The sequence below is a fragment of the Dryobates pubescens genome, chromosome 29 (assembly GCF_014839835.1).
Source record: "Dryobates pubescens isolate bDryPub1 chromosome 29, bDryPub1.pri, whole genome shotgun sequence".
Classification (NCBI taxonomy): Eukaryota; Metazoa; Chordata; class Aves; order Piciformes; family Picidae; genus Dryobates; species Dryobates pubescens.
Window position 1 is genome coordinate 11,854,757 of NC_071640.1, and position 18,121 is coordinate 11,872,877.

Here is an 18,121-nt window from a genome sequence, read left to right on the forward strand (position 1 = left end):
CAGCACTGATCCCTGATCCCTGTGTCAGTGTCCTTTGGTCTGCCCTCCTGAGCTGAGCTGTGGTGCTCTTCACCTGGTGGCAGCAGGACAGCACTGTGGGCACTCTCCACCAGCAGACAGCCCAAGCCTCAGGAGGTTTCTACAAGCACTACAGAGATCTATGGGATGGAGGGCAGTGGCAGGCCAACCCCCACCTGGCTACAACCGCCCTGCAGGGAGTTGGAGAGAGCAAGAAGGTCTCCCCTGAGCCTCCTCTTCTGCAGGCTAAGCAACCCCAGCTCCCTCAGCCTCTCCTCCCAGGGCTGTGCTCCAGACCCCTCCCCAGCTTTGTTGCCCTTCTCTGGACACCTTCCAGCATCTCAACATCTTTCCTAACCTGAGGAGCCCAGAACTGGACACAGGACTCAAGGTGTGGCCTAAGCAGTGCTGAGCACAGGGCACAAGGACTTCCCTGCTCCTGCTGGCCACACTGTTCCTGATGCAGGCCAGGATGCCATTGGCCCTCCTGGCCCCCTGGGCACACTGCAGGCTCATGTTTAGGCAGCTGTCAATCAGCACCCCCAGGTCCCTCTCTGCCTGGCTGCTCTCAGCCACTCTGCCCCCAGCCTGTAGCACTGCCTGGGGTTGCTGTGGCCAATGTGCAGCACCTGGCACTTGGATGTGTTCAATCTCCTGCCCTTGGCCTCTGCCCATCTGCCCAGCCTGGCAAGGTCCCTCTGCAGAGCCCTTCTGCCCTCTAACAGATCAATTCCTGCCCCCAGCTTGCTGTCATCTGCACATTTACTGATGAGGGACTCAATGCCCTCATCCAGATCAATAAAGATGTTAAAGAGCACAGGGCCCAGCACTGATCCCTGGGGCACACCACTGGTGCCTGGCTGCCAGCTGGCTGTGGCACCATTCACCACCACTCTCTGGGCTCAGCCTCCAGCCAGTTCCTAACCCAGCTCAGAGAGCTGCTGCCCAAGCCAGGGGCTGACAGCTTGGCCAGGAGCAGCCTGATGGGAGGGATCTGATCAGTGCTGATCAATACTTCCAAGGGTGGCTGTCAGGAGGATGGGGCCAGGCTTTCTTCAGTGGTGCCTGTGGCAGAAGAAGGGGTAACAGGCACAGACCTGAGCACAGGAGGAGGAATTTCTTTACTTTAAGGGTGCTGGAAGCCTGGACCAGGCTGTGAGAGGTGGTGGAGTCTCCATCTCTGGAGGCAATAAAAGCCCTTCTGGACCCCATCCTGTGGAACCTCTCTCCATGACCCTGCTTTGGCAGGAGGGGGTGGACTTGATGACCTCCAGAGCCCCTTCCAACCCCTGCCCTGCTGTGATTCTGTGCTATTCCAAGTTCTTAAGATTTAAAAGCCCCACAGCCAGTATTTTTGCCTTCTGTCAGCACTCTCAGACACACAGTTCCACCTGAAAGGCAACCAGAGGGGACACTTCACTCCAGCTGCCTTCCAAAGGCAAAGCAATCTGCTTTGATTTCTGCAGGCAGAGCAGCCAAGTGAAGAAAACCTTCCAAAAGTGCTTGATGAAGTTTTAAAGCTGCAATTAAGAAGCACCAAAGGGTAGCAGAGCTCCTGCTGAGCCCCCCCTGGGCAGGCCCACGCTGCCCTCCAGCACTGGCAGGTTCCCTGCTGCAGCTCCTCAGCCCAGTTTAGGAGACAGTGCCTGCAGACTCCTCACCCTGCAGTCCTCCTCTGAGCCTGAAAGCTGCTTTAGCTCCTGCCACCTTTTGCTGTGCCTGCACCAGTGCTGAGCCACAGGAGCCAGGACTCCCTTCACCTGGGGGACTGGGACCAGCTTACTCTGCTCATCTCCTCTGCTCAGAAGGTCTCTTGCCCACTCCAGCCTCATCTGGCAGCACTGGCTCAGCTCAGGCTGGGTGCTCACTGCAGGGATCCATCCTTGCTGCAGCTCTGGCACACCCAGTGTGGGGTGCAAAGCCATTTACACCACACACCACCTTCCAAGGCTGCTCTCCCTCCTCCTTTGTGGTGCCCACCACCCCTTCCTCAGAGCCACGCAGGACAATTCCACCCTCACCATGCTCCTGAGCCACCTTGACCTGTGCCCTGACCCAGGATGGCAGGGGACACCCTTTCTTCTCTTTCCTTCCCCTCAAAGCAACAGATGGAATGGATCCAGAAGAGCCCTGGGACCCAGCCTGGGTGTAGCTTGATCTCACCCCGGGCTGGGGCCGCTGGTTCTGCCTCCCTGGGCCAGCCCTTTGCAGGAGCTGAGCTGGCTGGAAAGCAGCAGGGCTGGATAGAGCAGTGCTGAATCTTTGGCCAGCTCAGCTCATTGAGCCACAGCACCTCCCACTGCACAAACCCCAGGGCAGAAGAGGCTCAGGGCTGCGACCTCAGAACCCTCCCCCATTTGTCTGAGCTGTCAGGCACAGGCAGCAAGGGACTGCAGCATCCTCCCCTTCTTGCTCCTGAGGGGAAGCTTCCCAGCTCCACATTGCTGCAACCACACTGCCTTCCAGAGCAGAACCTTCCATTCCTTGGGGAATGATTTATGCTTGGGAATCCTAAAGCTCCAATCAAAAACCAAACCACCCAGCAGAAAAAACCCCAAAGGTCTGCAAACATGAACCCCTGCTGCTGGGGGGCTTGGTTGGGTGCAGGGCCAGCAGACACACACACAGGCAACAGCCTGCCATGAGCCCCTCTGTGTTTTGACCCCCCCCAGTAGAAGAGTAACTTATTTATCTGGGGCAGGGCAATCCCAGGCACTGCTAGAGGCTGGGCAGGGACTGGCCTGAGAGCAGCCCTGAAGAAAAGGCCTTGGGGGTGCTGGGGGAGGAGAAGCTCAGCAGGAGCCAGCAGGGAGCACTTGCAGCCCAGAGAGCCAAGCAGAGCCTGGGCTGCAGCAAGAGAAGTGTGGCCAGCAGGGCCAGGGAGGGGATTCTGCCCCTCTGCTCCTCACTGCTGAGACAACAGCTGCAGCTCTGGGGCCAGCTCTGGAGCCTCTGTGCCAGGAAGGATCTGGAGGGGCTGGAAGGTGTCCAGAGAAGGGCCACGAGGATGAGCAGAGGGCTGGAGCTGCTCTGCTGTGAGGGCAGACTGAGGGAGTTGGGGTTGTGCAGGCTGCAGAGGAGAAGGCTCTGAGGAGACCTAATTGTGGCCTTCCAGTATCTGAAGGGGGCTCCAAGAAAGCTGGGGAGGGACTTGTGAGGGTGTCAGGGAGGGATAGGACTGAGGGGGATGGAGCAAAACTAGAAGTGGGGAGATTGAGATTGGCTGTCAGGAAGAAGTTGTTCCCCATGAGGGTGGTGAGAGCCTGGCACAGGCTGCCCAGGGAGGTGGTGGAAGCCTCCTGCCTGGAGGTGTTTGCAGCCAGGCTGGAGGTGGCTGTGAGCAACCTGCTGCAGTGTGAGGTGTCCCTGGCCATGGCAGGGGGTTGGGACTGGCTGAGCCTTGAGGTCCCTTCCAGCCCTGACAGTTCTGTGATTCTGTTTGCTGCTTCATTAAGTTCAGAACACAGAGGCCATTCAAACCCAGCCTTCTGCCCAGCCCTGAGGGCACAACCAGAGAGATGCCAAGGTCTAAAAATACCAAAAGGAGGAATAACTGCAGGACCTAAGCAGCACTCCTTCTGAGGGACTGAGAAAGCAAAGAAGCATCAGAGTGATCTAATCCATCACAACAAAGACATCTCCAACCCCCCCCCCCAGGCTAACAAAGCCAGGCTGTGAGGTTCTGCACAACAAGCTCTCAGCAATAACCTGCACCAGCAAAAGCTCAGAGGCTTCAGAGCAGCAGAATCAGCAGGTCCTCCCCCAGGGAGTACTCAGAAGTCTTTGTGGTTGAACAAAGCATAGTCCCCAGAGCAGCTCCTCCACAGCAGCTGCCCCTGCAGCAGTGGTCCTGCTCTGCAGGATAGCAGGGAAGGTCATGGAATAAGAGGAATAGGAGGAAAGTGGAACAGGTTCCCCAGGGATGAGGCTGAATCCCCATCCCTGGAGGTGTTTAGAAGACAGAGATGTGGTGCTGAGGGACATGGCCTACAGCTTCACAGACTGCATTGGGTTGGAAGGGAGCCTCAGAGCTCATCTTGTCCAACCCCCTGCAGGCAGCAGGGACACCTCCAACCAGAGCAGGCTGCCCAGGGCCACACTGAGTCTGATCTTGAATGTCTCCAGGGATGGGGCCTCAACCACAGCCTTGGTGGAGGCAGAGAATGGTGGCACTCCATGGTCACAGGACCACAGGATCCCAGGATGCCAGGGGTTGGAAGGGACTTCAGGAGACCACCAAGTCCAACCCCTGCCAGAGCAGGAGCACAGAAGCCAGCACAGGGCACACAGGAACACATCCAGCTGGGGCTGGGAAGGCTCCAGAGCAGGAGACTCCACAACCTCTCTGGGCAGCCTGCTCCAGGGCTCTGGGAGCCTCACAGTGCAGAAGCTCCTCCTCATGCTGAGCTGGAACCTCCTGTGCTGCAGCCTACATCCATGCTGACTTGCTGGAAGGTGTCCAGAGAAGGGCAACAAAGCTGGGGAGGGGTTTGGAAGCCCTATGAGGAGAAGCTGAGGGAGCTGGGGTTGCTTAGCCTGCAGAAGAGGAGGCTCAGGGGAGACCTTCTTGCCCTCTCCAACTCCCTGCAGGGAGGTTGTAGCCAGGTGGGGGTTGGTCTCTTCTCCCAGGCACCCAGCCCCAGAACAAGAGGACACAGTCTCAAGCTGTGCCAGGGGAGGCTTAGGCTGGAGATTAGGAAGAAATCCTTCATAGAGAGAGAGATTGGCCATGGGAATGTGCTGCCCAGGGAGGTGGTGGAGTCCCCATCCCTGGAGCTGTTTAGAAGGAGACTTGATAGGGTGCTTGGTGCCATGGGTTAGTTGATTAGGTGGTGTTGGGTGAGAGGTTGGACACAATGGTCTTGAAGGTCTTTTCCAACCTGGTCTGGTCTATTCTATTCTATTCTATTCTATTCTATTCTATTCTATTCTATCCTATTCCTATTCTATTCTGTCCTATCCTATTCTATTCTATTCTATTCTATTCTATTCTATTCTATTCTATTCTATTCTGTCCTGTCCTATCCTATCCTGTCCTATCCTATCCTATCCTATCCTATCCTATCCTATCCTATCCTATCCTATCCTATCCTATCCTATCCTATCCTACCCTATCCTATCCCCCCTTGTCCTACCCCAGGGCACAAGTGAGCAGAGGCTGCCCCTGTCCCTTCTGAAATGTCTTCTCCACCCCAAACCATTCTGTGTTTGGACACTGGGAATCTGAGCCTTATCTGCTGGCTTGGTGACCTTGCTCACACTTGGCCCCTCGAGGAGGGTCTTCTAGGAGCCCCCAGGAGCCCTTCCTGCTGTCACACACAGAGCTGCTGCCTCTCCCTGCTCGGCCTACAGCTGCTGCAACACAATACAGGAGAAGGTAACTCAGAATAGCCACAGGCAAAAGGATTTGTAAATCCCTCCAGCCTCTTTGTACCTTGGCTGTGATCTGATCTCACAGGGAGGGCTTTGAAGGCTTTCTTCAGCTTACAATGCACCCAGCTCTGCTGGGCTGTGCTGTGAGCAGTGCAAGAGCAGGCTTTGCCTTCCCCTTCCCCCCCCCCCCCTCCTCTTCTCAAACCCTTGAACAGATTCTGGTTTGGATGTGGCCCTGGCAGATGTGTCAGAACCCCCATGAGAAGCCTCAAGAGAAGCCATTCTTCACTGAGAAGAGAAAATGGTTGCTCTGTGGTCATTAACTTCTCCTCTAGCTACTTATCTGCACATTTCAAGGCCCCAGGCTGGGCCAAATCCTGCCTTGTGCTTTGTGAGCTCTTTTCTGAGCTTTGCAATTTGCCTCCAAAAGTTAATCAATAGATGACCAAAGTCTCCATTTCATCTTGCACTGGTCCTGGTACAAGCAAAGGCGATTCCAGATCAGGCTGGAGAGCTCAGGAGCTGCAGTGCTGGAAATGAAGCCTCCTTTGATGGCAGCACAGCTCTGAGAAGCCCAGAACAGAGCACTCCCAGCTCTGCATCACCCCCTGTGCAGGAGAGAGTTAACAAAGGAGGAAATAATCCTCTGGACAAATGCAGGGAGGAAAATTCCATCAGGCCAGCCTGAGAAAGAGCAAGGGAGAGAGGGCAGCTGCAGGCTGGGCAAGCACTGCAGGGAGGTATCACCAGACACCTGCCCTGCTCCAGAGCTGTCCTGTAGGAGTTTGGTAGTGAGCAGTGTGGGAAATGAGGGGTGCAAGATTGAAAGGATGACTGGCTCAGGACAGTGGGTTTGATGTCCTTCATCTCCAGCCTCCTTCACCTTTGTGGTTCCAGCAAACTGCTCTGTGGCATGAAGAGTTCATCTTCTGGGTGCTTCCCACCCCAGCCAAGTACAGGCAGAAACTCTCCCAGCCAGTGGTGACAAGGAGGTGAACCAGAGTGCCCCCAGTCCTCTCCCCACCAGCACAGCATCAGTGCTGTGGCCTCAGTATGAGTTTTAATGCCCCAAGCTCCCTAGCTTGCAAAGGAAGGGGCACCTCACCAACACACAGCAGGTCCTGTCCCAAAGCCCTGGCAGGTGAGAGGAGCTCTGGACAGGGCAAGCAGTGTAAGGGTCAGCTGCAGACTCACAGAATCAGAGAAAGGGCTGGGTTGGAAGGGACCTCAAAGATCATCCAGCTCCAACCCTCTGCCATGGGCAGGGACACCTCCCCCCAGCCCAGCTTGCTCAAGGCCTCATCCAGCCTGGCCCTGAACACCTCCAGGCAGGAGGCAGCCACAGCCTCCCTGGGCAGCCTGTGCCAGAGTCTCCCCAGCCTCACTCTCAACAATTTCTATCTCCTCTCCACTCTCAGTCTCCCCTCTCCCAGCTCAAAGCCATTGTTCCTCATCCTGGCACTCCCAGCCCTTGGCCAGAGTCCCTCCCCAGCTCTCCTGGAGCCCTTCAGGTACTGGAAGGCTGCTCTGAGGTCTGCCTGGAGCCTTCTCTTCTCCAGGCTGAACAGCCACAACTCTCCCAGCCTGTCCCCACAGGGGAGGTTCTCAGCCCTCTGCTCATCTCTGTGGCCTCCTCTGGAGCCTCTCCAGCAGCTCCAGGTCCTTCTTGTGCTGGGGGCCCCAGAGCTGGAGGCAGTGGTGCAGGTGGGGGCTGAGCAGAGCAGAGCAGAGGGGCAGAATCCCCTCCCTGTGCTGCTGCTCTCCCTGCTCTGGCTGCAGCTCAGCACTCAGCTGGCTCTGGGCTGCCAGGGACCACTGCTGGCTCCTGGGGACTTTGTCACCAACTGACACCCCCAAATCCTCCTCAAGCCTCCTGTTTCCCCCTAAAAATCAAGACCTAAGCAGACCCAGACTTTAATCTACCCTAGAAAATCCCCTGAGTCACTTCCCTGCTGACAAGAAAGCCAAGACAAAGCCATGGTTTTCATGTGAAGGCAGAGCTGTAACCAGCACACTCCAGAACGAACTCTGATGCTGCTCAGTCAACTTGAACCACTGCCACCTGCTGCTGGTGCAGCTCTTCCCAACATCTCCTCAGTGAATCAATTCTCCCACAGGAGTCACCATTCAAAACAGCCTTCCCAATCCCTGCTTGAACTGTGAAGAGATGGGTTTGTTGGTGCCAAGTGATTCAAGTGCAAAAGTCCTCCTGAAGCACAGCAGCAGCACTCTGGGGCTGCCAGGCTACCCCACGAACGAGAGACCTTGGAGTTGGTGTAGAGAAGGTTTACCTCTGCCACTCAGTTCCACTGACAGGTGACAGCATGAGAGGATGAAAGAGAAAGAATTACACACCAGAGAAACACAGCTGTTGAGAGCTGGGAAGGAAACAGGCTCCAGCACACAACTGGAGGGGATAAACCAAAGCTAAAGACAGGCAAACACCACCCTGCCTGCCCAGCCTGGCTGGAGCTGCTGCAGAGCAGAACCAGGAGCTGCCTCCTCAGCCACTGCCACCTCACAGCATCACAGAATGGTCCAGGCTGGAAGGGACCTCCCAAGGCCATCCAGGCTGACCTCCCCACAGCCAGCAGGGACATCCTCCACCAGACCCAGTGGGACCAGTGTGCCTCGGAGCAGCCGTCCCAGCCTGCCCCACACCCTGCCGGGCAGGGCCCATCTGGAGGCACCGACCCCAGGGTGCCGCCGGCTGCTGTCTCCTTGGGCTCTGCCTGCTGAGGCCTGCTGTCAGCTGCCCCTCCCCAGCACTCACCATGGCCCACTGCCTGGCTTTGATCCTCATCTGGTTGTAGCTGCGCTCCTCGGCGTACAGGGCGCTCATGAAGGCGCCGATGGAGGTGCCGCCGATCATGTCCACCGGGATGCCCGCCTCGATCAGCGCCCGGATGACCCCCACCTGGGAGCAGCCCCTGTGCAGGGACACAACAGCAAGGGCATCATCAGACAAACAGCCACTCACAGAGCACACAGATGGGGTGTGGGCCAGCTGAGGGCCAGGCTATGGCCTGCAGAGCCTCAGGGCCAGGCATGTGGGGATGAGGGATGGGCTGCAGCACAAGCAGCGTGGCCCTGAAGAGCCAGCGAGGGCACTCTGCCCCTCTGCTCTGCCCAGGGGAGACCTCACCTGCAGTGCTGTGTGCAGCTATGGGGCCCCTCCAACACAGGAGAGACCTGCAGCTGGTGGAGCAGGTCCAGAAGAGGCCACAAAGGTGACCAGAGGGCCGGAGAACCTCTCCTACAGACAGGCTGGGAGAGCTGGGGCTGCTCAGCCTGGAGAAGAGAAGGCTCCAGGGGACCTCACAGCTGCATTTCAATAGAAGGAAGGCTGGGGAGGGACTGTTCAGAAGGGCCTGTGGGGATAGGCCAAGGGGCAATGGTTTGAAAGTGGAGCAGGGCAGAGTTAGGTTGGACATCAGGAGGAAGTTCTGCACAGTGAGGCTGGGGAGAGCCTGGCACAGGCTGCCCAGGGAGGTGGCTGAGGCCTCATCCCTGCAGACATTCAAGGTCACATTCAGTGTGGCCCTGGGCAGCCTGATCCAGCTGGAGATGTCCCTGCTGAGTGCAGGGTGTTTGGAAAAGACAACCTCTGAGGCTCCCTTCCAACCTGATGCAATCTGTGACTCTGTGAAATCTGCAACCAGGCTCTCCAAGGAGCCCAGGGAACGTGGCTGACCCAGCCTGGCTTCAGGGAGAAGGGAAACCAAGAGCCAGGAGCCAGTGGAGAAGTCAGTGTGGCTTTAAGGGAGCAGGGCAGCAAAACCAGAATCAACTAAGGTTCCTCCTAAGCAGCCAAAGCCACCTGGATTTCAGAGACCTTTGCACAGGTTTCTTTTTCAGTGATTCTTCAAAGGAACTCAGCCAGCCTGGGGTCATGGGATGGGACCCTGCATGGATTAGTGATGAGTGTGAAGATGGAGAACAAAGAGCAAGAACAGACAAGGAGTGATGAGAAAGGCCTGCAGACAGACCTGGGAGAGGGGCAGATGAGGAAGCAGCACCTGAGGATGAGCCAGATTCCTTCAGGTTAGTTAATGCACTCCTTGCTCCAGGAAGTGCAGAAGGAATCTGGAGCCATGAGGCAGCTGAGTGATAAACAGCAGATGAACCTCAGTGCTGCTGCCCTACAGCAAGGAGCTCTGCACTAGCTGTGCTCACACACAGGTTCTGGAGCCACTGTAGATATCCTCTGACAAGCACTGGCTGAGTGCTCAGTGCAAGTGCTAAAGACCAGGCCAAGGCAGAAGATGGAAGGACACACAGCCAGGATGGACAAACACCTGGAGACCTGCAAGCAAGCACTGAGAAAACATAAGACACCTAGAGTGACAGAGTGGCAGGGGTGGGAAGGGGCCTCTGGAGATCATGGAGACCCCTGACAAAGAAGGGTCTCCCAGCAACACCTCCAGATGGGGCTTGAAAGTCTCCAGAGAAGGAGACTCCACAACCTCTCTGGGCAGCCTGCTCCAGGGCTCCCTCACAGGGAAGAAGTTTCTCCTCATGGTGAGGAGAAATGACACAGAGAAGCACTGGTTAGGCCACACCTTGAGTCCTGTGTCCAGTTCTGGGCTCCTCAGTTCAGGAAGGACATTGAGAGACTTGAAGGTGTCCAGAGAAGGGCAACAAAGCTGGGGAGGGGTCTGGAGCACAGCCCTGGGAGGAGAGGCTGAGGGAGCTGGGGTTGCTTAGCTTGCAGAAGAGGAGGCTCAGGGGAGACCTCATTGCTCTCTACAACTCCCTGAAGGGAGGTTGAAGCCAGGAGGGGGTTGGGCTCTTCTCTCAAGCAACCAGCACCAGAACAAGAGGACACAGTCTCAAGCTGTGCCAGGGGAAGCTTAGGCTGGAGGTGAGGAGAAAGTTCTTCACCGAGAGAGCTGTTAGCCATTGGGATGTGCTGCCCAGGGAGGTGGTGGAGTCCCCATCCCTGGAAGTGCTCAAGAGGGGACTGGATGTGGCACTTGGAGCCATGGTTTAGTCATGAGGTCTGTGGTCCCAGGTTGGACTTGATGATCTTTGAGGTCTCTTCCACCCTTGGTGATACTGTGAAAAGATGACCAGGACATGGAAGCAGCATCACAAGAGAACTCAAACCTGAATCTCTGACTGGGAAGATCATGAGGGATGGGAGACACACAGGGGAGACACCAATGATATCAGCATGCAGGAAGCTTCATGTGAAGGAAGGGATCCACACTCAGACATGTGCAGGGGAAGCACAAACTGGACATGAAAAACTGGGAGTGCAACCTTGTGTTCAGGAAGCTCAGAACCTGTGCAGCATGGCAGAGAGGCAGTACTGAAGCAGCCACTGCTGCCCAGCATCAGAGAGTCATAGAAGCACAGAGTGGTTTGGGTTGGAAGGGATCTCAAAGCTCATCCAGTTCCAGCCCCCTGCCATGGGCAGGGACACCTCCCCCCAACCCAGCTTGCTCAAGGCCTCATCCAGCCTGGCCTGCAACACCTCCAGGCAGGAGGCAGCCACAGCCTCCCTGGGCAGCCTGTGCCAGAGTCTCCCCAGCCTCACTGCAAAGAATTTCTTCCTCATCTCCAGTCTCCATCTCCCCTCTCCCAGCTCAAAGCCATTCCCCCTTGTCCTGGCACTCCCAGCCACTGCTGGAAGTCCCTTCCCAGCTCTAAAGGGGAGCACCTCGAAGGCTGCTCTGAGGTTTCCCTGGATCCTTCTCTTCTCCAGGCTGAACAGCCCCAACTCTCCCAGCCTGGCCCCACAGGGGAGGTTCTCAGCCCTCTGATCATCTCTGTGTCCTCCTCTGGAGCCTCTCCATCAGCTCCAGGTCCTTCTTGTGCTGGGGGGCCCAGAGCTGGAGGCAGTGCTGCAGGTGGGGTCTGAGCAGAGCAGAGCAGAGGGGGAGATCTTATAAACATAAACTGCTCTTATAAGCAGCAAACCCTCCTGGGAGAGAGACCTCCCTGTGCCTGCCCACTCTGCAGCACCCCAGCAGCAACAGAGCAATGAGCACTGGAGGCTGCCTGCCTCCTTGCCATGGCCTCTGCCTTCAACTCCTTTGTCCCTTTAATACCAAACCTGTCAGTCAGTTCACTCCACCTGGACAGATGCTGGGCAGCCTAAGCCAGCCAGCAGTCAAACCTGACCTTTCCCCACCTTCAGCCCATTTCCCTCTTCCCTCCCAGTTTGCTCTATTCCTGTCCTTTTCCCCCTTGCTGTTTACATCTATAAATACTTGCCAGCAGCTGCCCAGCCCACCCCAGGTGGCATCTGCCCAAGCTATGCCTAATGCATTCTTTCCATCTAAATAAATCCTCTCCAGCTGCTGAAATGCTCTGGGACAGGTTCTGGGTTGGAGTGGTGCAGATGACTTCAGTGACAGATCCCTGGCTGGTGTAATCCAAGAGCAGAAAAGGCCTCATTTAGTTTTCCTCTCCAAATTCTCCTTCCCCTACCAGGTGGCCAAGAAGGCCAAGGGCATCCTGGCCTGCAGCAGGAGCAGTGTGGCCAGCAGGAGCAGGGAAGTCCTTGTGCCCTGTGCTCAGCACTGCTTAGGCCACACCTTGAGTCCTGTGGCCAGTTCTGGGCTCCTCAGTTCAGGAAGGACATTGAGAGACTTGAAGGTGTCCAGAGAAAGGCAACAAAGCTGGGGAGGGGTCTGGAGCACAGCCCTGGGAGGAGAGGCTGAGGGAGCTGGGGTTGCTTAGCCTGCAGAAGAGGAGGCTCAGGGGAGACCTTCTTGCTCTCTCCAGCTCCCTGAAGGGAGGTTGGAGCCAGGTGGGGGTTGGTCTCATCTCCCAGGCAGCCAGCAGCAGAACAAGAGGACACAGTCTCAAGCTGTGCCAGGGAAGGTTTAGGCTGGAGGTGAGGAAGATATTCTTCCTATGATCCTAGAGGTCTTTCCAACTAAACCAATCCTGATCCTATTGTTGGACTCCATGATCCTAGAGGTCTTTCCCAGCCAAAACCATCCTATGGTTTGTGACAGAGTTTATTTGGGCAAGCTAAAATCCAGAAGAAAGGGAAATGTGCCCAAACTCCCCCCACTCCCCCCAGTTTCTCTGCTGCAAGTGTGGTCAGGTGTTGGAGCAGGCTGCCCAGGGAGGTGGCGGAGTCACCTTCCCTGGAGGTGCTCAGGGAAAGTGTGGCCATGGCACTTCAGGACATGGTCCAGTGGCCATGGTGGTGTTGGGTTGATGGTTGGACCAGGAGCTCCTGGAGGTCTTTTCCAACCCACCCAGTTCCAGGGCTCTCTGCACCACCCAGGCACCTGAAGGACAGAAATGGTCTTTTCCCCTCCCTACTGCTTTAGGTCATCATTACCCCACAGCATCACTACATGAAACCTTCCAGCTCCTCACAGTTGGTTCTCTGTTGGCCACTCCTTGGCAGCTGCAGCATCCACAAACACAGGCAGGCTGCCAGGGCAGCTGTGTGCCAGGGCCCTGTGCCAGAGCCCTGTGCCAGGGCTGTGCCAGGCAGCACACGGCCGCTGGCACCACAGACAGCTGCTGTGGGCAGCTCTGCTGCTCCAGCTCCAGAGCAAAAGACACTGCAGCCAGGAGTGGGGGTGCAAAAAAACCCCTGGGGTCTTGCACTTGCTGTGACAACAGGGCCAGCTCCAGAGGGGACCTGCCTGCTTGGGGCACATGTGACAAAGGGCAAAGGGGAAAAGGCCCCGGGGGTCCTAGGGGATGGGAGGCTGACCAGGAGTCAGCAATGTGCTCTGGTGGCCAGGAAGGCCAAGGGCATCCTGGGCTGGATTAGAAGGGCTGTGGTTAGTAGGTTAGAGAGGTTCTCCTCCCCCTCTCCTCTGCCCTGCTGAGGCCACATCTGGAAGACTGTGTCCAGATCTGGGCCCCTCAGGTCAAGAAGGACCTCAGTGAGCTGCTTGAGAGAGCCCAGCACAGAGCCACAAAGCTGCTGCAGGCAGTGGAACATCTTCCTCATGAGCAGAGCCTGAGGGAGCTGAGGGCTCTGGAGCTTGGAGAGCAGGAGCCTGAGGGTGAGCTCCTTGCTGTTGCTAAAGCTGTGCAGGGGCAGTGCCCAGAGGCTGGGGCCAGGCTCTGCTGGGGGATGCCCAATGCCAGCACAAGGGGCAGGGGTGGAAGCTGAGGCAGAGGAAGTGCCATGGAAACAGGAGGAAGAATTTTGTCCCTGTGAGGGAGACAGAGCCCTGGAGCAGGCTGCCCAGGGGGGTTGTGGAGTCTCCTTCCCTGGAGATATTCCAAAACCACCTGGCTGTGTTCCTGTGTGAGCTGCTCTGGGTGCTCCTGCTCTGGCAGGGGGTTGGACTGGATGAGCTTTGGAGGTCCCTTCCAGCCCCTGGCATTCTGTGACTGTGAGGAGCAAGAGGAACACAACAGGAGATCACTGAGCCAATGCTGCACATACACACCAGCACCAGAGCTCTCACATGGAGCAGAGGGGGAAACTGGGGAGAATCTCTGGCTACCTGGCTGACACAGAGCTGAAGGTCACTTACTCTGAGGTAAGGAGGACCAGGGGAGCCCATCTGGGTGGGCAGAAGGAGAGTCTCAGGTCAGGGAGGCACAGCGTGCTGCTGGAGCTCACACCTGGCTGGCCCTGCCCCAGAGCTGCCTGAGGGTGCAGCTGGATGGAGAACTTCCCTGGGGAAGGCCTGGCCCTGGGACACTGACCAGAGTCCTGGCACCAAGGAGAAGTGATCCAGAAGATTACTGTCAAACAATCTGCAGCAGGACCTAAAGATTTGCCCAAGAAGGGCAGAGTCTCTCTGTTACAAAACCTCTTTCCTCTTGTACATCACTCCCTAGGACCAGGCTGATGAGTTGGTGCCATCTGCAAGGAGAGCAGAAAAGGCTGCAAGCAGTTGGAGGAAGAGCTGGAAACGAGCCAGGCTCCATCCTCAGCCCTGCCCCTGCCTCACAGCCTGGCCTGAGCAAGGCAAGTCCTGGGCTGCTCTGTACATCAGGTGCCCCAAAGCACCACTGACTGCACACTGCTCAGCAAACTCCTGCTCAGAGTGGTTCCCAAGCCTCCAAAGCAGTGCTGTGCTGCTTAAACTCCAAGCACCATTTCTTCTGTGCTACCAACCACAGAATGGTAGTGGTTGGAAGGTACCTGCAGAAATCATCCAGTCCAACCCCCTGCCAGAGCAGGGTCACCCAGGGCAGGGCACACAGGAACACAGCCAGGTGGGTTTTGAAAGTCTCCAGAGAAGGAGACTCCACAACCTCTCTGGGCAGCCTGCTCCAGGCCTCCAGCACTCTCACAACAAAGAATTATCTTCTCATGTTGAGGTGGAACTCCCTGGGTTCCAGCCTGCATCTGCTGTCCCCTATCCTATCACTGGGCACCACCCCAAAGAGCCTGGCCCCATTAACCCACCACACCCCTTCATCCTGGCCCCTCCCTCCTGTCCCCCACCCCTCAGCTATTGATAGGCATTGATCAGATCCCCTCTCAGCCTTCTCTTCTCCAGACTAAGCAGCCCCAGGGCTCTCAGTCTTTCTTCACAGCAGACATGTTCAATTCATCATCCTCATTAATCATCCTCATTAGTGGTCACAAATAAACACCCACGACCCAGGGAGAGGAGCTGGGGGGGGGTGGGGGGTTGGAGATGTGCTCCCTCAAACTAACCCAACACAGCAGGCAGAGAGCTGAGCCTCTCAGGCAGGAAAATTCCTGCCCCTGAAACAAGCCCTGGCTTCCATCCCTGGGGAAAAGCAGCTGGCATGTGACTGCCACGCAGGAAGGCCAGAGCAGGACTGAGCAAAGGAGAGCTGTGCCCGCAGCCTGCCACGGGCGCGCTCTGCACGTGCCCGCCGCAGCGCCCACGGGACGCAGGGGCTCGGGGCAGGGGGCTGAGGAGAACACAGCTCACACAAAAGCAGCCCCTGCATCCTCAGTTTCCCTGCCAGCCACATTGAGCACATGAACAGGACACTGCCTGTCAGCTGAGAAGGAATAAAGACCATCCCATGGGGGCACGGGGAGGATAGAATAGACCAGACCGGGTTGGGAGAGACCTGCAAGATCATCGAGTCCAACCTATCAACCAATCCAGCACCACCTAATCAACTAACCCATGGCTCCAAGCACCCCATCAAGTCTCCTCCTGAACACCTCCAGGGATGGGGACTCCACCACCTCCCTGGGCAGCACTTTCCCATGGCCAATCTCTCTCTCTGTATAGAACTTCCTATTCACCTCCAGCCTAAACCTCCCCTGGCACAGCTTGAGACTGTGTCTTCTTGTTCTGGGGCTGGCTGCCTGGGAGAAGAGACCAACCCCCAGCCGGCTACAACCTCCCTGCAGGGAGTTGGAGAGAGCAAGAAGGTCTCCCCTGAGCCTCCTCTTCTGCAGGCTAAGCAACCCCAGCTCCCTCAGCCTCTCCTCCCAGGGCTGTGCTCCAGACCCCTCCCCAGCTTTGTTGCCCTTCTCTGGACACCTTCAAGTCTCTCAATGTCCTTCCTGAACTGAGGAGCCCAGAACTGGACACAGGACTCAAGGTGTGGCCTAAGCAGTGCTGAGCACAGGGCACAAGGACTTCCCTGCTCCTGCTGGCCACACTGATGCAGGCCAGGATGCCCTTGGCCTTCTTGGCCACCTGGGCACACTGCTGGCTCCTGTTCAGCTGCTGTCACCCACTACCCCCAGGTCCCTCTCTGCCTGGCTGTGACACTCCTGTCCCCCTGGGACCAGCCCAGCAGTGAGGCTGCAGCTGGATCCTGCTGCACATCTCCAAAGTCCATTTCAGATTCAGAAAGCAAGAGAAAAACACAGCTCAGGCACTCAGCCTCCCCAGCACCCTTCTCTTCTCCTAAGGGCCCCAGTCACCTCTCTGGGCAACCCTTCTTTGCTTAAGAACAGGATTAAGGTCATAGCTGTGGCAGAGCTCTGCCATGTCTGCCGCCACAGCAGGACACAGGGCTTGCTGCAGCCCTTTCTGGGGTAGCAGAGGAGGAAGAAAACCAAAGAAATTGCCAAGGGGACTCAACCAAGCTCCACAAGAGTCTGACAGCCCTGGGTGAAGCCAGCAGCACAACCTGAAAACTCCAAAGAAGCAAAGCTAGACAAACAAACCCAGCTTGGACTCAAAGCACCTTAGGAGCAGGCATCAGATCCCAGATGACTGTGTCCTTGCTAGCTCCACCCCAGGGAAGTGCAGAAGAGGTGTGGGGCAACAGTGTCCCCAACACTGCTCTGAAAGCCCTAGAAACAGGCTGAGAGTGACTGAGCTTCCAGCACAGGGGAATGGAGAGCACATCCTGGAACCACCAGGTATGGGCTGGGGGCTCACCTGCCCTTCTTGGACTGGGACCACAGAACCCCAGCAGGTTGGGGCACCCACAGCAGCTTGCCCAGCAGCACAATGCCCAGGGGGGGTTGGAAGCTCTCCACACAAGGAGACTCCACAACCTCTCTGGGCAGCCTGCTCCAGGCCTCCAGCAGCCTCACACCACAGAAGTTTCTCCTCCTGTTCAGATGGAACCTCCTGGGTTCCAGTTTGTGCCCCCTGCCCTTGTGCTGTCCCTGGGCACCACTGAGCAGAGTCTGGCCCCAGCCTCTTGCCCCCCACAGCTCCTTTAGCTCCTGCTGAGCATTGCTCAGCTCCCCTCTGGGGCTGCTCTTCTCCAGGCTCAACACCCCCAGGGCTCTCAGCCTCTGTTCCTCACAGAGCTGCTCCAGGCCCCTCAGCATCTCTGTGTCCTCCACTGGACTCTCTCAGGTAGTTCCCTGTCTCTCTTGAACTGGGGAGTCCAGAACAGGACCCAGTACTGCAGCTGTGGCCTCACCAGGGCAGTGTAAAGTACTACAGCTAGGAGAGCAGGCAGCACAGCAGCAATCTCTTAGCAGCTTGGGCAGGACAAGAGTGTCCTCTCCCTGGGTACCACTGAGCAGAGTCTGGCCCCATCCTCTCACTCCCCAGCCTTTAGCTAGGGATTATTTCAGTCTTCTCCATGCTAAAAATCTCAATCCTGGCAATCTGCAGACTCAGGGTGGTCACTGGGCCAGTGGGCCTCAGCCTATCAGATGCAGCTGGAGCTGCTGCAGAACTGCTACCTGAATGACATATTGGTGGTGGCAGACTCTTGTCAGAGTCATTCTGGAGCTGCTCACTGTACTGGGCCTTGGGGAAGTGGGATGTCACTGAAGTGAAGTGCCACAGAGAGAGGTATCTGAAATGGGCAATGCAGAGAGCTGTCATCTGTTGTCATTTATTTCAGCAGCACCAGGTTTGGGGTTGTGTTGTGTTGCTGCTGCTGAGTGGCACAGACACAGGCTGAGAAATCAAACCAATGTACAAATTGCAACCCTATTGTTTCCCACTTGGCACCTTCAGTCCTTTGCAGCTGCACCAAGACATGCAAACAGCCCTCTGAAACTCAATCAGACTCTTATCTTGCCAGGGACATCATTGCCCACCTCCCCTGACCATAAAAGCTCCCAGTCTCATCAATCTGCCAGAGTAATGACAGCAACCAGCCTCCTGCATTCCTGCTCCTGCTGCTCTGCCCCTGCACTCAGAAGGAAGTTCCCAATCTGGGCAGTGTTTAACTAGTCAAACCCCATCTCTGAGACAGACAGTGGAAATAATCCCACATTACTGGGTTCTCATCCCAACATCCAACTATCCACAGGGACAGCTGGGCAGAAGCCAACAGGATGGCATTCAACAAGTCCAAGTGCCAGGGGCTGCACTTTGGCCACAGCAACCCCAGGCAGAGCTACAGGCTGGGGGCAGAGTGGCTGAGAGCA

General features: G+C 56.7%; 1 protein-coding gene across 1 annotated transcript in view; it reads right to left on the reverse strand.

Moving 5' to 3' along the window:
• Nucleotides 1-18,121, reverse strand: part of PNPLA7 (patatin like phospholipase domain containing 7) — a 205,163-nt gene that overhangs the window by 41,571 nt on the left and 145,471 nt on the right. Inside the window, exon 26 of the mRNA XM_054174554.1 lies at nt 8,165-8,321. Within this exon, the coding sequence (XP_054030529.1) occupies nt 8,165-8,321 (157 nt within the window). The remainder of the gene's footprint in view (nt 1-8,164; nt 8,322-18,121) is intronic.